At 43.8% G+C, this 24781-nt stretch overlaps 1 protein-coding gene across 2 annotated transcripts in view; it reads right to left on the bottom strand.

Moving 5' to 3' along the window:
* LOC144260773 (sodium channel protein type 5 subunit alpha-like) overlaps positions 1-24781 on the bottom strand; it is a 94432-nt gene that overhangs the window by 12005 nt on the left and 57646 nt on the right. For both annotated transcript variants that reach the window (XM_077809507.1, XM_077809508.1), the window contains exons 19-22: positions 23617-23771; positions 19514-19687; positions 18870-18992; positions 426-704 (exon numbers count right to left, since the gene is read on the bottom strand). In XM_077809507.1, the coding sequence (XP_077665633.1) occupies positions 426-704; positions 18870-18992; positions 19514-19687; positions 23617-23771 (731 nt within the window). The remainder of the gene's footprint in view (positions 1-425; positions 705-18869; positions 18993-19513; positions 19688-23616; positions 23772-24781) is intronic.

Raw genomic sequence — 24781 nt, forward strand, 5'->3', positions numbered from 1 at the left:
TAAATTGTGTTGGGCCAGGGGTTGAGCCAAGATTCAGGGAATTGGAACTAGCCCACTAATGCTGTCTTCCCCCTTCCTATTTCTGGCAGAGAGAGAGTTTTGCCTTGAGTTTCATGAAATTAAAACAAACACACCATCTTCCCAGGAGCTGTAAATCAGAGTATCATAGAATAGCATAGTATCATAGAGTAGCATATGTTCAAACGGTTACATCATCAGTTTGTAGATCACCCCTAGGCCCTACATGTCTGTTCACTAGAGTAAGAGGCCCCACATGGCCTAACCACATTGCCAGTGTGAACATGAGCTGGAGGGGCAGAGAAGGCTCTGCAAGGCCACTATTCCCCACCTTGCACCGAGGTGGGTGAGAAATCAGCACCATGACACCACCCCATAGCCAACCAGCAAAAGAAAACAGAACTTACCACCTGAAGAAGAGCCAGATAACCAGAACCAACATTATCAAAGTTGACTTTAACATTTGTCCAATATATTTTTTGTGTGTCGTTATAGGTTGTGCAATCCAATTTGTTCCTAATATTTTTATTTAATTCTGATTTTTCTTCAGTCAAGTTAACGCATTTTCCAAATTTTCCTGCCAATAGGGTCACTCCCATGATACTAAAAATGAGCCAGAAAATGAGGCAGACAAGCAGAACATTTATGATGGAAGGGATGGCACCTATCAAGGCATTTACAACCACCTTAAAAGTGAAATGAAAGAAAAGTTATTATAGACATTCACATGAGCATGGCCCTAAATAGCTATTCACTACCTTAAACTGTTTTGAAAAACTAAGCAAACCCTTGTATGCAATGTTGTTTTATTCATTACTGGTTCCAGGATATTAAAAGAGACAAGGTAATATGTTTTATTGGACAAGGTAATATGAGGTAATATATTTTATTGAACCAACTTCTGTTGGTGAGAGAGACAAGCTTTTGAGCTAATACAGAGCTCTTCTTCAGGTCTGGGAAACATACTCAGAATGTCACAGCTAAATACAAGGTGTAACAGAGTGTTTAGCATAAGTAATTAACATATATTTCAGTGGACCATTCAAGGTGAAGTGGCCCATTAACATCCTTCCAGCCACAGGGGACAAAGGAAGACAGAGGGAAGCAGCTAGGGTGGGGGTTCTTAGTGGGTTACAGATTGTTGTAATAAGAATAAATACAGTGTCTCTCAGTCCATGATTATAAATGTTTAGTATGTTATGAATTTAAACTCCCAGATTTCTCTTTTGAAAGTGTTGTGCAGATTTCCTTTGAGGATGAGGACTGATAGGTCAGAAATAAAGTGATCACTTTGTGAAAAGTGTTCACCCACAGGTGATACAGTGTTTTTGTCTTTTATCATTTTCCTGTGTGTGTTCATTCGAGAGTGTAGTAATTGTCTGGTATTACCCAGATAGTAGATATTTGGACATTCATGAGGTACACCACATGTTATGACAGGCCTAGGTAGGACCCATGGACCTTGAAAGGTATGTTGTGCGGGGGTGTTGATCATTGTGGCACAGGAGAAGATTGCATCATGGAATGGGCCACCCAAATACCCGAGAGAACCTGCTTCAATACAGAAACAACAACAACTGTGTGGGTGAAACCAGACAATTACTACTCTCTCCAATGAACTCACACAGGAAAATGATAAAAGATAAAAACACCATAACTCATTCTGACTCATGCTTAATGGAGATTTTAACTTCCACTGTGGATCTTATTACATCTGGCTAGGTGCTTCAATTGCTTGCTTCAGTCTCTACTAATGATCTCGAGAGTCAGCAAATACAAAGCTATCACTTCCTGATTAGGACATGGAACTTCTACTCATTGCTGGTCCCAATTTTACTCTCCAATAAAGGGCAGGCATGGACTTCAGAGTGGAACCCTGTACCCCAAACAATTAAGATATGGGTGATATTTACCTTCACACAGGTCACAGCCAACAGGATGAGCTGGCTTCCCATACGTGACATTTTGCAAGAGAGGGGTCATGCAGGCCACTGGGTGTTACACCCAAGAAATATCTAAAGATAAAGTGGGAGGCTGGACTTCTTTGGGAGGAGTAGGGGAGTGTCTTAAACTGACTACAGGTGTAGTATGAAACTTACGCTATATTTGGGTGAGCAAATTTAAGATTCATAATAAATTCCAAACCCAGGCAAGTTTTTCTTATATTTGTTTCTTTACAGGTTTCAGACACCTTTCATCACATCAGGAAAAATGGAAAGAAACCTCAAATATTGTACTATTCAAGTTTGCACTTGCTGGGGTGAAATGCTCCAATGACATGGGGGGAAGAACTTTTAAGTTCTATATAGCTTCTGTAGAAACTAAGGAATTTCCGAGACAAAATCTTTAAGATTGTATTAAAGTTGTAATTAAATATCTTAATTCAAAACAACATTTTAGAACATGGTGATTATAAAAACACGGACGAAATATGTAGTTATGGTTCTACAATCTTAATTCTACCCCATATCCCCACTCAGAAACCCTCTTACATCTACTTGTCCTACTTCATATAATTTCCCGTATGGGCTACAAAGCACCATGAACCAACCAATTATTAACCACAAATAGCCTACAGTCTAATTGTAGATCACCTTTCAATTCACTTCCTCTTTATACATCAGGGAAATACAACCTAGATGGAGCTATTATAAGATGAGGGTATAACTGGTTGGAACACAGGGAGTAGTCATCAGAGGTTCACAGTCAAGCTGGAAAGGCATATCAAGTGAGGTCCCGCAAGGATCAGGTCTGGATCCGGGTCAGTTCAATCTCTTAATCAATCATTTAGATAATGTCATAGAGAGTACACATAAAGTTTGCAGACAAAACCAAGCTGGGACAGGTTGCAAGTGCTTTGGAGGATAGGATTAAAATTCAAAATGATCTGGACAACCTGGAAAAATGGTCTGAAGTAAATAGGATGAAATTCAATAAGGACAAATGTGAAGTACTCCACTTAGGAAAAAACAATCAGTTGCACATATGCAAAATGGGAATAGACTGTCTAGGAAGGAGTACTGCAAAAAGGGATCTGGGAGTCATAATGGGTTACAATTGTAATGCTGTTGCAAAAAAAGCAAACATCATTCTGGGATGTATTAGCAAGAGTATTGTAATCAAGACACAAGAAGTAATTCTTCCACTCTGCGCAGATTAGGCCTCAACTGGAGTATTGTGTCCAATTCTGGGCAACACATTTCAGGAAAGATGTGGACAAATTGGAGAAAGTCCAGAGAAGAGCAACAAAAACTATTAAAGGTCTAGAAAACATGACCTATGAGGGAAGATTTAAAACACTGGGTTTGTTTAGTCTAGAGAAGAGAAGTCTGAGGGAGGACTTGATAACAGTTTTCAAGTATATAAGAGGTTTTTACAAAGAGAGAGGAATTTTTTTCTCAGTAACCTCCGAGGATAGGATCAGAAGACTATAGGCTTAAATTGCAGCAAAGGCGGTATAGGCTGGACATTAGGAAAAACTTCCTAACTGTCACAGTGGTTAAGCACTGGAATAAATTGCTGAGGGAGGCTGTGGAATCTCCATCATTGCAATTTTTAAGTGCAGGTCAGACAGACACCTGTCAGGGATGGTCTAGGTAATGCTTGGTCCTGCCTTGAGTGCAGGGGACTGGACTAGAAGACCTCTTGAGGTCTCTTACAGTCCTATGATTCTATGATCAAAGACAGCAACATCTTACTTCATATTCTCCATAGACAGTTCAGATAGTTGACCATCCCTCATATCAATTTTTCTCTAAGGTCAATAGACCACAGGATATTACATCTGATTTGTAATATACAGAGAGTACAGCTTATTATATACACCTTACTTGCCATATACAGGTAATAGTATGTGGAATGCCACTTCTGCAACATTTTTTCCTTCCTTTCCCCTTATCTTGTGAAAGCCTCACCCACTGATGCTGGGCTGCCAACAGGCTGGGACGGGAAGAAAGAAGCCTCAGAATCCGTCTAGAGGCACCGGACCCTGTTGTGCACAGACACTACCTTTATTGGATCTTCCAAGACCTGAGACTGATCCCTGCTTCTTCCACAGGAGGAACTGTGGCAAATTCCCTATGCAGGGTTTCCCACATAGGTGATGGTTTTGGATAATACTTAACAGAATAGAGGAAAGCAGTAGATATGTTAGTCACAAATCTGCCCCAGCTACATCTGTGCAGCTCCCACGGAATTCAATAGGGGTTGCACACAGTTTTATTTGAGGGCAGACTTGGACCAGTTATCCAGGATTCAAATTCTAATTACCACATAAAATACAATGTATATCAAACAACAGAAAAGACATTTAAAATGCATTTACACGCACTGTAAATCACAAGAAGTAATTGTTTCCCCACTATATTACTATCTTTTCCTTTCAAATCCACTACTAGGTGTCAATAACTCAAATTAATACTCATATATAATGATCTAACAGTCTGTCTACTGACTTGAGTCTATATTTGAATGTGTTTGCTCCTCAATTCTTTCACGCATGCAAAATTAGGATCTTTGCTGACACAAGCCTTTACTCTTTTTCGCTTACATTCTGACTCTGAGATAAAGTGATACAGATCCACAAAAATGAAAATTTATCTAGTTTTGAATCTGATTGTGGAAACGCCTATTCTTATTTTCCACCAGAGCACAGCATTTTCATTTTCTTCTAAGCTACTAATATTGCATTTCTCAGTTTCTTTTATATTGGTCTACAGGTTACAAAGGCAGCATGGAAAAGTGATTTTACATATTTGCAATAGATAATTGTGAAGGTCATGAGAAGAACCAAATCCTGAGCTACTCTAAATCAGTGTAGTATGGCCTTCACACCTAGCCTCAGCTCGTGCGAGTTATAGCAATGTAATCTGGATGTGCTGAGTGCACGGATTGCATTAGTTAGGTCAACATACGAGAAGCAGGGGGCAAAGTTTGAATTTGGGAAGTAAGCTGAATCCTCAGAGGCTTTTTCTGTCACTAGTGTGTACAATATCATACTGTGAGTGAAGGCAAAATTTATTTCATTATTAATTATGATTATTAATTAGTGAATTAAGTGCTAGCAAAAAGGTCAGGACGGATATCCCCAGAGACCAATGTACTCTATCAACAGAATATATATATATATATATTCGTTAATTGCAGCATAAATTTCCTCACAGCGCCCAACAAATATGTCTCATGCTTGGAAAGCAATTGCTATCGGGATGGTAACAGAGGGGATTATCCGGTTTTCATTAAAGATTAGTCTAAACCAAAGCCAACCTATAGCAAATTTTGAGGAAAGGGTTCCAAATGTGCTGGTGGTGTTTTGTTTTCTGAATGTATACAGTTATCCTTTAGAAACTGGAGTGAGGCAACCAATTTATATCATGGGCCTCTGAACACCCAATAGATTGTAGTAACTTTTAGTTCATAGAAACCTACATTGAATTTGTGACAAGGATTGAAAAAACTGCCAGGTACAAAACTTCTTTCTCTTAGCTGTTTCTCTCCAAACTAATTATTAATGGCTTAATGCCCCCCAGGGAATTTGGAGGCAGTCCAGTGTTGTTGCTGGAGGCTCCAGGACTAAGCTCCGCCCTTCACCCCAGGCCATAACAAGAGTTCTTCCACAGCTGTGGAAACACTCCAGGAATTGATTATTATCATTAAGAGACTTGCTATAATGTATGAAATTAGCCTGAACACAATATATGCCTAAGTCTCCTTTCAGAGAAAGACTTCAATTTATATTCTGGTCATTTAACAGCATTTGGGTTGAATTTGGGGAGAAGCTGCTAACAGAAAGAAAATTATGAGGTAAGAAATTTCTCATTCTGTTGTACAGCTTCTCTCCTCATTCATTGCTAATGGGAAGTAGCAAGCAGTGAATCCCAGAAGTAGGGGGAAAAGGATAAAGCAGAGTTTAATTATTATAGTAGAATAATAGACAGGAAAAAAATGGTTATTAACCTGTTCTGTAACTGTTGTTCTTCAGATGTAGCAATGACATGTCCAGACAAAGAATTTTCTCTTTGCTCTGTGATATCAAGTTGGGAAGTAGAGGAAGGGTGATTGGTGAATGTATTGTGATACAGCATGGCCAGAGGGCAGCAGGAGGGTGATCCTATTGGGGTCCAGGAAGTGGGCAGGATCCACTGCTAAAGGATCCCCCCCCCAGCCTAAGAGGGGGATCCACAGGACCTGGAAGCCAAAAAAATAGGGGGGACAACTAATGAAATAACAGGGACAGGAGTGCGGTCAAAGGGTCAAACGAAGGGAACTGGATGAGGACACGGAGGAGAGAACCCCGGACAGAGCCCACTGCTCCTCGAAGGCGTCAAGGGAGTCAATGGATGCCACCCAGAGGAACTCTGCCCGGATACGTGAACGGACAGAGGATCAGAAATGGGCCCCACAGTCACAGGAGACTCCATCGGCCAACCTCCTCACCCTGGTTTTATAGATGGCCACTTTAGCCAGGGCCAGGAGGAGGTTAGGGTTTGTGGGGCCACGGATAGGGAGTGCATAGATGAGGACGTGAGGGGAAAAGTACAACCAAAAATGTAACAAAATATCCGTGAGGAGCCAGAATAGAGGCTGCAACCTGGCGCACTCCAAGTAAATGTGTGCCAGGGGTTCCCTCATGCCGCCAAAGGGGCAGGTGTCTGGGATAGGGGTGAACCGTGCCAAGTACATGCCTGTGCTCACGGCCCCATGAAGGAGCCACCAACTGATATCCCTGGTGGGCCTCGGGACCAGGGTGGAGTATAGGCTTGCCCACCGGGGCTCCTCACCCTCTAGAGGTGGCAAGGAGGTCCCACCACTTTGTGTCGGGGTGGGACGCGAGGGTGAGGATGTGAAGGGTGTGGAGCACGAGTGTGTATAGTTGTTTCGTTGGCGTGGTCTGGATGCAGACCGGCTGCAGATCGTGCAGCCGGCTCACAGTGAAGGGGCGGGGGGGTTGGTTGGGTCCACGGGGTAGGGACCCAATAAAAAGGTTCAGAGGGCCTGGGGTGGAGGGTGGGCGGGGTGTGCCCTCGTGCAGGACCCGGTCGAGGTAAACCCAAGCAGCAGGTGGCAAAGCGGCCCTCACCTCCTGAAGTACGTGCTGGGGAGTACAAGGCCTGGAGAGCCCCATGCGCTGAGCGAGCATCAGGGTATCCAGCCAGTCTCCCCAGTCGTAGTCCAGGAGGTCTCCGACTCTTGTGACTTCTGCCAAGACAAACCTCTGGTGCACCGAGTGGGACTCCGCCACCTGCACATGGAACTGGGGATTGTGTAGCAAGGGCTCCGCGAGGAGATCTGTCCCCACAGTAGCTGCCATGGCTTGGTCGCTGAGAACAGTTTCCAGGTCTGGAGGGGGTCCTGGTAGAAGACCAGCAGCCTGAAGAGGTCTCACGGAACACCTCTCGGATGGAGAGAAAGGAGCTGCCGGTCGTATCAGAGCCCTCGGAAGCGGCACAGGAAGGCGTGTGCCGGTACGCTCCATTCTGGACTACCTGCACCATAAAGGAGCCTCTGCAGGGCCTGGAGGCAGAAGACATGGACCTGAGTGTGGAGACACTTTAGGCCCTGCCCTCCCTGCTCCAGGGGTAGATGGAGAACCCCCGCAGAGACCCAGTGCAGTCCTGACCAGAAGAACTCCAGAATCAATGTCCAGAGGTTGGCCAGAAAATCTGGGGCCGGGACCAGGGTGTTGAGGCGGTACCAGAGCACGGACAGGACTAGCTGATTAAGCACCAGCGCTCTCCCTCGAAGGGAGAGGCACCAGAGTAGTCCTGTCCATTTCTGGAGCTGCTCTGTCACCCTGCCCTCTAAATCGTGCCAGTTCTCTGGCAGAGATGGATGAGTGGCAGAAAGGTAAACCCCGAGATAGAGCAGCGGACCTGCGCTCCACTGGATGGCCTGAAGCGCGGGTGGGAGGGAGCTCGCCTGCCACCCATCCCCGACCACCAGGCCAGAGCTCTTGACCCAGCTGACCTGGGCGGAGGAGGCTGCCGAATAGATGGTCTAGCAAGCCTCCACCCGCACCAAGTCGCCTGGTCCTGGACCACGAGCTGCAGCTCCGGCTCCCGCAGCACATTTATCTGTCCACAAGGGGGTCCTGTGCCTCTAGATGGATTCTGAGGCTTTTTTCTTCCCATCCCAGCCCGTTGGCAGCCCAGCATCAGTGGGAGAAGCTTTCATAAGGGGAAAGGAAGGAAAAAATGTTGCAGAAATGGCATTCCACAAACTATTACCTGTATATGGCAAGTAAGGTGTATATATTAATTATGATTATTAGTTAGTGAATTAACTGCTAGCGAAAAGGTCAGGACTGATAGCCCCAGAGACAAAGGTACTCTTATCAACAGAATATATATCAATTTCATAAATCGTGGAGGTCCCCCTTCTTCGGCAATAAGGTGAGCACGGCTTGCCTGCACGAAAGAGGGAGGACCCTGCTCTGCAAAGATTTAGCCCAGATCGTGACTAGATCTGGGCCAAGGACGTCCCAGAACAAGCAGTAGAACTCCACGGTCAGCCTGTCCATGCCCAGAGATTTATTGGTGGGCATGCAGCAGAGGGCTTCTGAGAACTCAGCCAGAGTAAGAGGCAACTCTAGCCAGTCTTGGTCGCTTGCACTGACCATAGGGAGTTCGTCCCAGAGCACTCTGCAAGCATTAGGATCGGTCGGATCTGGGGAGAAAAGGCTTGCGTAGAAGGCCCTGGCCCTCCTGCACATCTCCACAGGATCCATGAAGGGGGTGCCGTCCTCTGCCAGAAGGCAGGTGACATGCTTCTTGGCCCCCCTCCTTTTCTCCAGGACGTAGAAGAAGCGGAAGCCGCGATCCATCTCCCGAAGGAGATGGATGCGGGATTGAATAAAGGCGCCCCGGGCCCGATGGTCTTCGAGGGCCCGGAGCTCCTTCCGCTTCTCCTGGCACACTCTGCAGAGGGATGGATCCTTGGCGCTGGCAGCCAGATGCCTCTCCAACTCTAAGACCTCACGTTCCAACTGCTCTATCGCCACATTCCTCCATTGGCTGGCGCCCCGGGTGTACTCACGGCAGAAGAGCCGGGCGTGCACCTTCCCCAGGTCCCACCACTGCTGTGCCGAGGGAAAGGCATGCCGCTGCCCTCACCAGGCCAGCCAGAACTCCTGAGAGGACACCACAAAGCCCACATCCTCCAACAAGCTGTTGTTGAAATGCCAATAGGCTGGCCCTGGCTTCTCCATGCAGACAGAGGCCGTCATGGTGGCTAAATGATGATCAGAGAACGGGGCCGGCCGGAAGCTGGAGGAATGGGCCCGTGAAAGGTGGAAATGTGATAAATAGATGCGGTCCAACCAGGAGTGGCAAGACCGATGGGCTTCCACCCGGACAAAGGTGAACATCAAGATGTCGTCCGGGTGGTGGTCACGTCAGACTTCCACCAGGGAGTGGTGTTTGACTATCTCCAAGAGGACGTCCGCAGCGGCCGGGCACTGCTCAGTCCTTGAGCGGTGCCGCTCCTCGAGGGTGGTGTTAAAGTCCTCGCGCAGGACCAGGCACTCGCGAGGATCCAAGGTGCCGAGGAAGGCGGATGCCTGCTGATAGAAACACAGCCACTCCAGGCCCGATGTCGGGGCATAGACGTTAACGAGGTTGACCACGAGCCCCTCCATATAGACCCGGAGGTGCAGCAGGCGGCCCAGCATAGCCTCGGTGACCCCCAGCACCTCGGGCCGTAGGTCAGGGGAGAACAGGGTCACCACTCCAGCCGTACGAACTGTGAGATGGCTAAAGTAGACGCTGTCCCCCCATTCCAGTCAGCTGTCTTCGGAGGCCGGATCAGTATGGGTCTCCTTCAGAAAAACCACAGAGTACACCCCTTCCCGAAGGAAGGAGAGCACCTGGGACCTGCGGAGACCCATCCTACAGCCCCAGGTGTTCAACATTGCGATGGTGATAGATGCCATGAGGAGGGCTGGGGGGGATCCTTGCCAGCAGGGATGCTTGCAGCCCCTACTGGGCCTCGCAGTAAACCGTGACCTACTCTGTAGGTGAGCAAGGAGTCACAGAAGCCGCAGACCTGCTGGTAGGCTACGGCGGCCTGCTTGTCGGACCTTTTACCCTCCCCAATAAGGGCCCTTGCGGCCTGGAGAATTTGATGAAAATCCCCCCATCGCTGGATAGCAAGCTTTAGAGGGGAGATATGTAAGCCCCAGGATGATGAGAGCCTTATTCCCTGTAGAGAGAAGAGAGGTTGCTGTAGATTAATTAGAGCACCTGAAGCCAATTACAGCACCTGAAGCCAGTCACCTGATAAAACCCCCCTGCTTCAATCAGTCAGTTGGAGGAGCTGAAGCAGAGTGGGTTGGTGTTGGAGCAGAGAGCAGTTTGAAGGAGAGCAGTTTGGAGGAGTTGAAGCAGAGTGGTTTGGTGTTGGAGCAGAGAGCAGTTTAGAGGGAAGCAGAGGACAGTTTGGAGAAGCACTGTGGTGGGCAAGAAGACCAAGACCCTAGGTAAAGGGAAACCTGGCTTGTGCAGAGCAGAGGGACTCCACAGACACAAGGGATTGGGAGAAACCTGGCCCAAGCAAAGAGAGGGCAGGAAGGCCCACAAGCTGAAGGGCCAGAGAGGGAAGTAGACCAGGGGAAGGAATCACTAGTTCAAGTGGTTTGATGCTATCCCTAGGGCCCGGGTCCCTCCCTCTCCACTCTCCTTCTCTGGGATACTAGTGGGACAGGTGATACCTCAGATCAGGGGTGAGAAACAGTGCCCTGAACCCCCTCCCACAAGAAGAGAAAGCGCGGGACCCATCATACTAGTGCTGGCAATTTGCCACAGTATGGACAATCTGAACAGTTCCAGAAACCAGTACTGTCTTGGCCATGCTGGTGCAATGAGAATCATGTAAGCTGAGTCTTGCTTGAGCTTCACTGAAGTTCTTGGAATCAGTGGAATCTTCATTAAACTTCATTAAAGTTCTTGGAGTCAGCAGAGGATAGGCAAAATGAAGGCCTACAAACCATTAGATAATGAACATGTCAGTTATAGAGCCTGGACTGATCCCTGCTTTTGTGCAATACCTCTGACACTTTTTGTAGCAAGCAGATCCACATGAGGCTGACCTCAATTCTGGAATTCATAAGAGCCACAGATCTCTTCAGAGACCAGTCATGGTCTGATGAAAACTGCTTAGCTGGTCTGTATGAGCGCATTCAAAAGACCTGGTAGATGAACTGTTTTCAGGGACACCTGATATTGTATACACCATTCCCAAAGTAGATGCACTTCTTGACATAAGAGTTCTGACCTTGTTTCCCTTGTCTGTTTATGTTTCTTTGACAGGGTAATAAGGAATGAATTACCAATGAATGAGGAGAGAAGCTGTACAACAGAATGAGAAATTTCTTACCTCATAACTTTCTTTCTGTTAGCAGCGTCTCCCTAAATTCAACCCAAATTCTGTTAAATAACCAGAATATAAATTGAAATGATCGGGGGGAAGCAGTAGATATTGTATATATTGACATGACCTTCTCATAAACAAACTAGGGAAATACAACCTAGATGGAGCTATTATAAGGTGGGTGCATAACTGGTTGGAAAACCATTCCCAGAGAGTAGTTATCAGTAATTCACAGTCAAGCTGGAAGGGCATATTGAGTGAGGTGCTGCAGGAATCAATTCTGGGTCTAGTTCTGTTCAATATCTTCAACAATTATTTAGATAATGGCATAGAGAGTACACTGCTAAAGTTTGTGGACAATGCCAAGTTGGGAGGGGTTGCAAGAGTTTTGGAGGATAGGATTAAAATTCAAAATGATCTGCACAACCAGGAGAAATGGAGTGAAGAAAATAGGATAAAATTCAATAAGGATAAATGCAAAGTACTCCACTTAGGAAGGAACAATCAGTTGCATACATACAAAATGGGAAATGACTGCTTAGGAAGGAGTACTGCAGAAAGTGATCTAGGGGTCACAGTGGGTCATAAGCCAAATATGAGTCAACTATGTAATACTATTGCAAAAAAAGCAAACATGCTGGGATGTATTAGTAGGAGTGTTGTAAGCAAGACACAAAAAATATTTCTTCTACTATACTCCATGCTGATTAGGCCTCAACTTGAGTACTGTATCCAATTCTGGTGGCTACATTTCAGGAAAGATGTGGACAAATTGGAGAAAGTCCAGAGAAGAGCAACAAAAATGACTGAAGGTCTAGAAAACATGACCTACGAGGGAAGATTGAAAACACTGTGTTTGTTTAGTCTGGAGAAGAGAAGATTGAGGGGGCACATGAAAATAGTTTTCAAGTATATAAAAGGTTTTTACAAGGAGGGAAAAAGATAGTTCTCCTTGACCTCTGAGGATAGGACAAGAGGCAATAAGCTCAAATTGCAGCAAGGGTGGTTTAGGTTGGACATTAGGAAAAACTTCCTGTCAGGTTGGTTCAGCACTGGAACAAATTGCCCAGGAAGGCTGTGGAATCTCCATCATTGGAGATTTTTAAGAGCAGGTTAGACAAACACCTGTCAGAGATGGTCTAGATAATACTTAGTCATGCTACGAATGCAGGGGACTGGACTAGATGACCTCTCGAGGTCCCATCCAGTCCTACAATTCTATGATTCTATTCTATGATTCTATGTAAAAAATGGTGGTGGTATTGTTGATGATGACTTGAACAACCTTGTCCTGGTCGGATCAAAGAAAAGAAAAGAAAAGAAAAGAAAAGAAAGATGAATTGCTCACAGTTCCAACATGTTTATATGTAGAAGAGACTCTTTCTGAGACCATAATGCTTGAGTCTGATGATGTAGGAAGTTCACATCTCAACCCAGTTTGGAGGCATCCATTATCCTCATTACAGTTGGTTGAAGAGATACAAACGGAAGGCCCTTGCAAACCTCAGAAGGATTTAACCACTAACGAAGGGGCATCAGAACTCAATGGGGAACTCTGAGTATCATATCTATGCTTTGTGTAAAGATCCACAAGTCTATAAAGAAAGGTTACTCACCCTGTGCAGCAACTGTAGTTCTTCAAGATGTGTGTTCCTATGGGTTCTCCACTTCAGGTGTGCAAGAGTCCCATGCACCTTCAACTGGAGATTTTCATTAGCAGTTTCCATTCAACCTATTCTTATGCCCTACACATCTTTGTGGCCCATGCCGAGACTATATAGAGCTGCACAGGTGAACTACCCTGTGTTCCTTCTCTAGCACAAAGTCCCACCAAGAAAACTCCAAAGCAGAGGGGAAGGAGGGCAGATAGTTGGACACGCAATAGGGATACACTTCTTGAAGAACTACAGTTACTGCACAGCGGGGGTTCCGTCTTCTTTGAGTAATGTCCCTATGTACACTCCACTTCAGGTGATTTCCAAGCAGTATCCCCAGGAAGAGGCAGCTTTGGAATAAAGTCTAGTACAGATGAAAGAATTGGGCTGCCCATTGCCACATCAGATCTAGAGGCATGATATAGTGTTTGGAGAAAGTATGTACTGAAGATCAAGTAGTGGCCTTGCAAATTTCAAGTACTGGAACGTTCTTAAGTAAGGCCATAGATGTTGATTTTGACCTATTAGTGTGGACCAGAACCCAAGCAGGAGACTAGGTATTGGCAACCTCATAGCAAGTGATGATATATCCCAAAATCCACCTTGATAGTATTTGGGTAGAAACAGTGAAACCCTTAGATCTGTCTTCAGTGGAGACAAATAGTCTAGGACAGTGACTCTCAACTTTTCCAGACTATTGTACCCCTTTCAGGAGTCTGATTTGTCTTATGTACCTCCAAGTTTCACCTCACTTAAAAACTACTTGCTTACAAACTCAGACATAAAATACAAAAGTGTCACAGCACAATATTACTGAAAAATTGCTTACGTTCTAATTTTTACCATATAATTATAAAATAAATCAATTGGAATCTAAATATTGTACTTACATTTCAGTGTATAGTACATAGAGCAGTACAAACAAGTCATTGTCTGTATGACATTTTAGTTTGTACTGACTTTGCTAGTGCTTTTTTTATGTAGCCTGTTGTAAAACTTGGCAAATATCTAGATGAATAGATCTCTGGAAGACATCTGAGTACCCCAGGGGTACTTGCACCCTTGGTTAAGAACTACTCATCTAGGAGACTTCTGAAATCATTTGATCCTATCAAGATAGAAAGACAGTGCTCTTTTGACATCTAAGGTATGGAAAGAAGCTTCCTGACCCGAGTTATGTGGTTTTGGGGGAAAATGGTAAATGTACGGTCTAGGTCATATTAAACTCAGATAAGAACATAAGAACGGCCATACTGGGTCAGACCAAAGGTCCATCTAGCCCAATATCCTGTCTTCTGACATGGCTAATGCCAGGTGCTTCAGAGGGAATGAACAGAACAGGAAATCATCAAATGATCCATCCCCTGTCGTTCATTCCCAGATGGTACTTTAGGAAGGAATTTGGCATGTGGACATAGGGAAACTTTATCCTTGAAGAATACTATAAAGACAGCATCTGCCATTAAGGCCCTGATTTCTTAACTCTTCATGCCAATGCAATGGCTATTAAAAAGGCCATCTTCATGGATAGGTATAGTAATGAGCAGGTCACCATAGGTTAAAAAGGAGGCCCTATGAGACCTCTGAGAACTAGATTAAGATCCCAGACTGGAGCAGGGGCTTTTACTTGAGGGATGAGGTTCCCCAGTCCTTTAATGAACCTTACAATTGTGGGGTGAGAGAATACTGAGAACCCTTCCGCTAGAGAATGGAAGACTGATATTGCAGCGAGATGAATCTTAATAGAATTACTTGTTAAGCCTGTTTTCTTTCTTCAGTTGTAGCAGGCAATCCAGGATAAGTGAAAGTGAGGAAGATTCCGGTGCAATTTGCTGTATTCACACCAACAGCTAAATCTGTTCCACTTCTGAAGTACTATGGGTAGGTGCTTTCCTGCTGTACCTCTACTGAACAGGTAGACTCTATGTCCATGAACCACTGAGGAACTATGCCCTGAGGTGGAGAATCTTTAGGTTGAAATGAAGCACTTATCCCTCATCTTGAGAGAGAAGATGAGGGAAACATGGAAGATTGATCATCAGACAAAGAAACAATCAAACCATGCTTTTCTCAGTCAAGTAGGGATTATCATGATTACCTTATCCTTGTCCTGCCAAATCTTTTTCATCACTTTTAGAATGAGAGGTGCTGGGGGAAATGTGTAACACAAGCCCTTTGTCCAAGGAAGGAGAAAGTCATCTCCTGAAGACTGAAAGCCTAGGCCCTCCATTGAGCAGAAAAGACAACACTTCCTGTTTGTGGCTGAGACAAAGAGATCCACCTCCAGATGTCCCCACATTCAAAATATGTCATCTAGGATCCAAGGGTGCAGCTCCCATTCATAGTCCTGGGAGAAGTGTCTGTTGAGAACATCAGCTGTGGAGTTTTGTATTCCAGGAATGCACATTGCCAAAATGTGAATATGATAGGCTATGCACCCATTCTATAACTTTATTGCTTCAACACACAGAGAGGGGATCTCATGCCACCCTGTCAGTTGATATAAAACATGCAGGCTACTTTGTCAAAATCTTGATTGACTTCCCTCTGATCAGAGGAAGAAAGGAGACAGACATTTCTGACTGCCCTTAGTTCCAGCAGGTGGTTGTGGAGACTGGTCTCCTGAGGTGATCATCTGCTCTGGATTGTATGAACATTGAGATGTTTCCCTCCCCCATTTGAGTAGTGATGCATCTGTCATTATGGTGACCATCAGCATTGACTGAAGGAAGGCAATGCCAACCCCAAAATTGTGGTGATCCTTCCACCGGTCTAGGGCATCTTTCATCTGGCATGGAACACAAACTTGTTTGGCTAAGCTGTGTCTGTGTGGTGAATACACTGTCCTGAGGCATCCCTGAAAGTACCAAAGGTGTAATCTTGCACAATCTGTGATGAAAGTGCAAGTCACCATGTAACCCAGGGAGCTGCAAACAGAACCTCACTGAGGACTGACGGCTCACTTGAATAGTCCTAATGAGGTTTGTTAAGATTATGGGAAGATAGGCCCTGGCAGTCAGCGAATCCAAAGATGCCCCAACTAAGTGTATTTTCTGAATAACGGTCAACACAGACTTCCTGACATTGGGCTGGAAGCCTAATCTCAGGAACAGTGAGAGAGCCCTCTGGGAGGTCAACAGCACTTCCCCGTAAGACTGACACTTGAACAGCCAGTTGCTGAGGTATGGCAATACCACAATTGCCTCTTAACCAAAAGGAAATATATGATATTAGAAGTGATCCTGACCTATCACAAAATGCAAGTATTATCTGTGAGCTGAGTGTATGGAAATATGTGTCTTGTAAGTCAAGGGCTGAAAATCAATCCCCTCAATCTATTGCTGCCAGAGTCACCATCCTGAATTTTTAGCACTTCACAAATTTGTTTAGGAGTCTTAGATCTAAAATCAGTCTCCACCCTCCATTTTTCTTTGGTAAGAGGAAGTAACTTGAGTAGAAACCCTTCCCCTGTGTAAAGCTGGGACAGGCTCTGTTACTCCCAAGCAAAGGAGGTAGTTTATTTCCAGTCTTAGTATGAGCTCATGAGAAGGGTCCTTGAAGAGTGGGGATTTGACAATCTCCAAAACTCATTTTTCTGTGATAATTCACTCCCATGTGTGTCAGAATGGGGAGATGGGAAAACTGTTGTAGCTGGCAGGCTAAAGAATGGGGAGGCTTCAAACCCTTAACTGTCTCTTCAAAACTGATACTTTGATCATGAAGCTGGTTGTGTACTTGAACCAGATGGGTTTGTGTTTCTCTTCCGCTGGAACCTATGCTTCTTTCTCCGGGGTTTGATAGGTCTCTGGTACCTGGAGAAATGTATCAGAGGAAACCTGCTGCTGTATCATAGGAAATGTATGAGGTTGCTCATCAGGGTGACACTCTCTGACTGCTCGGGTGATGGTGACCTTTGCCTTGAATTAGATGAAGTTGGGGTCCTATAGCTCTGATGAAGAATCCAAGGGTACCAATACAGCCACATCTTTGTCCATAAGGAAACTGCATGGCTGCCCAAGGAGAAGGAAACCAGAAGCAAGGAAAGGTTCATAATAATTACAAGAAGATTGCTGCAGTCTGGTTTGAGAATGAACCTCTGATGAGAAATAGGCAGGTGAGGAAGAAGGAGATCCCTCCAAACTTGCCTCAGAAGCTGATGAAAATAATACACATTCTTCTGAATAAGGACTTTGAGGAGTCTTCATTAATTGAGTTTCAGACCCTAAAGTTAGAAGTTCAATAGATGGTATTTATGATTCACCCATATACAGTACCAATAATGGATTTTCAGCATAAGCCACTGGAGGTGATTTTGGATGATCAGATACAACTAAATCTGATGCTATGGTGAATGAAGGACCTGAAATAACTGGTACCAAAGCTGGAGCTGTATCAGTACATGCAGTATTACAGAGAAAAGAAACCTGGAGGCAGCATCCTTGACCTTAAATGGCACCTGGGCACTTGGTACTGAATCCATGCACCCTGATGGAGCACATACAGTAGATGGTACCATAACATTCAGAGGTGGTACTGAAGCCTCAGAACGATCAGAAGATTTTCTCTTTAACAGTTCTGAGCTCTTAGTAGTATGATTCAGGGCTTCTAAGGGCACTTTTCTATGTCTTGAAGTCCCTTTTGAAGCTTGAGGTGATCTTGCCTTCTTTTTTCTTGAAGGACCAGGAGAATGAAATCTGTGGCTCTCTTCAGCCAAAGATCTTTTAACAACCACAGTAGCACAGCCAAAGATTTTCTAACCACAGGAGCACTTCTTGTTGAGGGAATACTGGAAATAAACTGGTCCGAATGACCAGAATCGGAATCAGGTCTCATGGATCTGCCCTGGAGATATATACTGAGTTTAATCTCCCAGGTCATTTGAAACCAGTGGCTCAAAGAACAGCAGATTGCACATTTACTAGGAATATTCCACTTATCTAGATAGTAAAGACACTTTTCATGTGGCTGGTATAGCAACAATACATGAACGGCATGTTTTGAAACTGGATGATTTAGGAACCAACATAGCTGCTTGTCATCCAGTACCAATACCTAACTAAATGTTAAAACTAATACTAAAATAGTAACAGAAGACCTACTCTAAAGCTAACTGACAAAAAAAAAACTATTTACCAAAGACTGAGCTACCCAAGTTTAAAACATAGACAAGTGTGTTTAAATTTGCCAGTATGGCTTAAAAGTTATAAAATGCTCTATTGACAAACACTCCTAATGTACAACTGGTATTTTAATGATCAGCACATGAGGAGCAACAATGTAGAGAAAAGAAAGGTCCCAGATTGTATCATAGAATATCAGGGTTGGAATGGAACTCAGGAGGTCATCTAGTCCAACCCCCTGCTCAAAGCAAGACCAATCCCCAATTTTTGCCCCAGATCCCTAAATGGCCCCCTCAAGGATTGAACTCACAACCCTGGGTTTAGCAGGCCAATGCTCAAACCACTGAGCTATCCCTCCCCCCTAGTAGAGTTCTTGCTAAAAGGAGTACAAAAAAAAGTGAGAGAATCTAGTGAAAAATTGCCAAAAGGGATGAGTTTAAAACTTTTATTATTCTCTCTGTATCAACTCATTTTTCATCAATCCACCACAAAAAAAATCAGAATATAAACTATGAGCACAGTTTATGTTTCATTTGGTGCCATTTCAATGAGACTTTTACAAAACAGGTAGTTAAAGCTCCTGTTAAAACTGAACTCTTAAATGTGACCTTAACTATGGTGCTGTGCAACATAATGAAAACAAAACCATATAAAATATTGTCACTTTACATTCTTAATATTCACACTAGATGGTTGCTTTATTTACTCTTACCCTCATCCCTTCAAACCGTGACAGTGCTCTTAATGGTCTCAAAGCTCGGAGAGTCCTAAGGGATTTCATGGCTCCCATATCAGAATATCCAAGTGAGTTAGCTATGAGAGTTACTAAAGAGACCTGAATGAAGACACAAAGTAAAAGTCCAAAATATTAGTGCAATCCTACCATCTGTTCCTCCTCCTCTTCTTCTTTTTTTTAACTCTTGTTTAAAAAATCTTACCAGTGGAAGTGTGAATAAACAGCCTGTATAGCACAAGTAGAAATGCACCTTAAATGGACACTGACAATTACAAAATAATAGGTGAAATCTTGGTCCTATTGAAGTTAATAGTAAAATACCCATTCTCTTTAGTGGTGCCAAGATTTCACCCAATACATTTTAACAAAACAAACGTACTTACCTGAGTTATTAATGCTACCTGAGATTATTAAAGATGGAGGAATTTTGAGTCCAACATTTTAACAGACTAATGATTTTCATTGCCCAAATTCAGACAACTTGAAGAGTCCTAATTTTCAGATGATGGGCGCTCAGCACTTTCTAAAAATCAGTTCCCCTTCAAAGTACATCCAAAAAAGAAGAGTGAACATTTTGTTGCTGTATCCGGTTCACAGAATTGTTCAAATGCAATACTTACATCTACAATTAGGAAATCAAGCCAACACCAGGCATTGGTGAAATACTTCCTGAAGCCATAAGCCAGCCATTTCAGAAACATTTCGAAGACAAAGATATAAGTGAAGACTTTATCAAGAAATTCCAACATGGTTTTAATGTTTTCTCTTTTTTGAAGATGAATATCTTCAAATGCCTGGAATAATAAAGATTAAATATAATCCCACTCTATAGAGTTTCAGTGGAATATTTTAATGTACTGAGATGAGAGATGTATGCACTTTTCATTATGAAACCACATGAAACCTGGACGTTCATCCTGCAAACAGTTACACATCAGCTTAACTTTATACATGTGAATAGTCCCAATGAAGGTGATCATTACAGATGGCTGAAAATACAGAATTTGTTTTCCATGATTTCGGAAAAGTTTTATTGTTTCACAGAATGGAATCCAGAAAAAGTTTCATTTGAAAAAATGCCAAAATGCTTTGCTAAGACATTTTTTGATCCAGAACAGCAAATGTCCTACTGTTCATTTATTCAGATTTTCACTGCATCATTCAGGGATGGAGGTGGGGAGGGTAAGTGGAGGAGAGAAGGGATCCCCTCAGCATTCCCAAAGTTGCTGCCAACCTCTGTCATACTGGAGTACTTCATTGTGGTGGCACGGCAACTGGATGTGGCTCCCTATCACCACTGTGACAGTGACTCCTTAGAAGCGAGAGAGGGAGTTGGGGACCACCTTTGTGGTCCCACCTGAGATGGCAGCACCCAGAGTTGCTGCTCTTCCCAACATCGGGCCAGCAACCTAGTACCCACTCTCTTGCAAGTGAAGTTTACACCACCTTAACCAGCTCCTACTTTGGAGGAGTGGGACCAGGCATAGTATGCCTGTGAGCAGTGCTCAGAAGAAACAGCAGTTGCAGGCTGAGGTTATGGTGCTTGGGGACTGGGAACATGCTCTTGCAGCACAGGAGCTACCAATGGAGGCCTGAGAACACCACCATGCTCAGCTGGAGCAGCAGAGGGAGGCGTTCGTTTGAGGGCAGGCTGAGGCCACAGCCCTGATTCTGGGCACAATGCTGTAAAAAATTTTGGGTTCCCTAAAATTAATTTTTTTGGAGAAAACAAGTTTTGTCAAACATTTTTTCGACCAGCTCTAGTGATAATAGTGAAAAGAACATATTAGATACTGTGGAAGAGCTACAAAATATTACCATATGCAAGGAACAATCCTTGCTCCATATAGAGTCAATCTTCATTAAAGCTGTATTTTGTGACACAAAAATCTGTTTGTGGCAAACAAAGTGGTTACAAGCGGTGAGATGTGGGATGAGAAAATGTAAAGATGGATGGTGGAAATGCCAACTCTGATATCTCTTATGCTTCCCCAAATCCTGCATCAGCATAAATAAGTCCTCTAAGTATCAAAGCTGAAAGGACTTGGTATGTGGTCATTGTTTTAATGATGAAATAATCTTACAATTTGTTGCTTGTTTCAAGAAGGGAACAGCAGGTTCTTATTTAGAATTGTGTATGCACTTCAGCTCTAGGAACCTTCCTGTAGAGCTGACATGGTTCTTCACTTAGGGAAGAACATCAAAGAAATCAGGATCTTACAAGCAGAATTTTGAGAGAGATCAGCAGCAGATGTGATGTTCCTCAGCTGCTTTACATGTTACATGTGGAAGTTTGGGAGTTGCATCATCTCTCTCTGTGAAAATCCTAATACAAGTACAAACAGGTGTCCCTGTTACAAATATAGGCCTGTTCTGCACTAACACGGTAAATCAATCTAAATTATGCGAGTTAAGTTATGTAAGAAATGTAATTTAAGTCAACATAGCTTAGATCAATTTACAGTGTTATGTTCACAGCGCTATGTCGATGGGAGATGCTCTCCCATTGACATAGCTTCAGCCTTTCGGGGAGGTGTAGTCCTGAAGTCGACGGGAGAGTGCATTCGCATCGACTTATCATGTCTTCATCAGACCAGCTAAATTGATGCCCGCTACATCAATCACAGCAACACTGATGTATCCCATAGTGAAGACAACGCCATAGACTCAGTCAACTAAGCTCATGCTCAAATAAATTGGTTAGTCTCTAAGGTGCCACAAGTACTCCTTTTCTTTTTGTGAATACAAACTAACACGGCTGTTACTCTGAGACCTAGATGACTATCACAAAGTTTCATTACAGGCCTAGAAATTTCCTGGATACAATCTGTGAAACAAACAGTAAAATTCCAAGGTGCGTCTAAGAAAATGTAATCCTAGAGGGAAATTAAGTTAGTTAAAGCTACCTAAAGGCCCCTCAATATGTAAGTTACAGAAACTTAGACTCACACTAAACCCATTCAGACTTGCACCAATTTACCAACTTGTAGCTTACAATGACCCATACACATACACACATCACTTCTGTCCCAAGGAATTTTATTTTTGGTGGACTCTAGGTGAAGAATATATTGTCAGATAGGCACAAAATTCTGCAGTATTGTTGTAACCATGTTGGTCTCAGGATATTAGAGAGACAACGTGAATGAGGTAATATCTTTTACTGGACCAACTTATGTTGGTGAGAGAGACTATCACAGAGTCAGGTCTATCCCCCCAGCCTGTCCCAGTTTCCTGGGTGTGACCCCTTCTGTGTGCCAGGCCCCAAGGACCTACACAGTTCCACAGAGGCAGGCCCATGGCCTCCAAGACTGGCCCTTTGGCACCAGCATCTCCTGTCTCTCTCCAAGGATCCCTGCAGTGAATCCAGCCAAACCAGAGTTCTGTGGGAGGCTTGTACTGTGCCCCTTCAGGACATGATGCTCTCAGTGAGTATTTACAGTGACACAGGCAGCCTTTTCAAAACAAGGTAACCATTTATTAGTCACTGGCTACAGAATCTGAAAATCCTTTGCTGAACATAGAGAGGTAGAAGTTAAGCCATAGTCCATCCTGACCAAGCCAGTGCCTTGATGAGCCAGCCAAGTTGTGATGAACCCCATCTCTGGATCTCTCCCCTCTTTGTCCTGCAGATCTGGGCTCCCAAGTCCCTCCAAAAAGCCCCCTTCTACCAGTCAGCTGACACATTGTTCTCCAGCTCAGCTCACAAGTCCTGCCTGCTGGGGTTTCCTTTTGTTAGATATGATTGTTCAGTCACTGGGGTATCTCTTTGTCTCGCTGGACCCTCTGTTGATTTGGGTCAGTTTGGGCCAGTTTTTTAATGACTGTATTCATTCCTCCGCAGACAGCAAGGGGACACACACCCATACACCTCCTGCCTCCTGCACTGTTCCAGGAGCAGTGTTAACCCTTTTGGACCCACTTGGAACATAAGAACGGCCATAGTGGGTCAGACCAAAGTTCCATCTAGCCCAGTATCCTGTCTTCCCACAGTGGCTAATGTCAGGTGCCCCAGAGGGAATGAACAGAACAGGTAATCATCAAGTGATTCATCCCCTGTTACTATTTTTTTCACACAATGCTCAGTCAACCTGTGGAACTCCTTGCCAGAGGATGTTGTGAAGGCCAAGATTATAACAGGGTTCAAAAAAGAACTAGATAAGTTCATGGAGGATAGGTCCATCAATGGCTATTAGCCAGGATGCACAGGGATGGTGGCCCTAGCCTCCGTTTGCCAGAAGTTGGGAATGGGCAACAGGGGATGGATCACTTGATGTTTGCCTGTTCTGTTCATTCCCTCTGGGGCACCTGGCATTGGCCACTGTCGGAAGACAGGATACTGGGCTAGATGGACCTTTGGTCTGAACCAATATGGCCATTCGTATGTTTTTATGTTTGATTTTAATGAAGCATCTTAAAATGCTAATCTATACATTTGAAATAACTGCCACAGAAAAGCCACAGCAAAACCAATACACAAGCAGAATGGAAATCATCTGTCATGTGACTTACAGTACTTTACAGTCATTATAAAAAAGAAGTTACCCCATGCTAAGTAATTTTACCCTCTCCCAACACAGTCTGAAACGTCTACCAACCAGTCTGAAAATACATCCTTCTGCCCTAAGCAAAAAAGTCATATCTTGGATCTGAAATTAAAGCTATGTAACACCTCTGCATACAATTATAATTCAACCTGAGATGAGATTAAGTAAAAATTTACCAGTGCACCGCTGCTCAGCAGGATCATGAATATGATAAAGCTTTCAAACCAGCTATGTTCAACAACTTTGAAGCAGGTTTTCCTCAGGTTCCACCACGTTTTGCCTGGAAACTTTGTGGTATTCATCACACAGCAAGGGAAATGTCGAACACAACCTGAAAGAGGGACATGTGTTACATTAGTACCCAGGGCAGCCATGGAAATTTCTGGGTTCAGGGGAAAGTCGTTAGTCCCTCAAACTTGTCTGTCTCCTGTTTCCTCTTTCTCAGTCCTTTATTATTTGAAAGCAAACTACAAAATTATTTTTAAGCAATTAGGAATATCTTGCACCCATTAGTGAGCTACCTTCCAGCTCACTGGAAATTGGTAAGAACATTGGGAATGCTCTCGGAATGCTGATGGCTGGGTTTACAGAACAAAGGCAACACAACAGGATGGACCTTATGGCATTGCAGATTTACCAGCTATCTCAACGCCATGACAAGCATTGAGAGATGGAAGAATAGCACAACTGGCACAAGGAGTCATTGTATCTTAGAAATTAGAGATAAAGATAATCTGTAGGGTCATCTAGTCCATCCCCTTTGACAGCAGGATTGTTCCCTACCTTTTAATTTCTAGTCATTTATCCATTCTATGTTCAAATGTACAAACTGACTGGGTTTCCACAACATAACTTGTAAGAATAGTCAACTGTCTAGTTGATCTTACAATTTAGGAAAAGTTAGGTTGAATATCAGGAAAAGTTCTCTTTCAATCTCAGCACATTACTCATATACTTTTTAGTATTTATTTAATTATAGCTGGGGCAGGTAGAACTGCCTATTATTAAGGTTGCCGAACACATCCCATTATAAAACCATGTTTTCAGTTCCCTTATAATTTTGCCAAACTTTAACCATTTGGGCTGAAATTTTCCTTGCTGGGTGTCTGTCACAAGCCTCTGCAACCTTACTTTGGCCCTTTGTGCATATGGACTACGATGCAGTCTTTAATTACACAATCACATACTTTTTTTTCCCCCTGGACCCCTGCCTCATTCACTGCATAAGGATGGACCTGCTCTGGGCATGAATAAGGGTTGTGGTAATGAAGAAAAGTGTTATCTGTAGGATCCTTGCCTCATTTATTCCAAAAGCCAAATGTTGTATAGTGCATGAGGCAG

The sequence above is a fragment of the Eretmochelys imbricata genome, chromosome 2 (genome assembly GCF_965152235.1).
Source record: "Eretmochelys imbricata isolate rEreImb1 chromosome 2, rEreImb1.hap1, whole genome shotgun sequence".
NCBI classification, from domain to species: domain Eukaryota; kingdom Metazoa; phylum Chordata; order Testudines; family Cheloniidae; genus Eretmochelys; species Eretmochelys imbricata.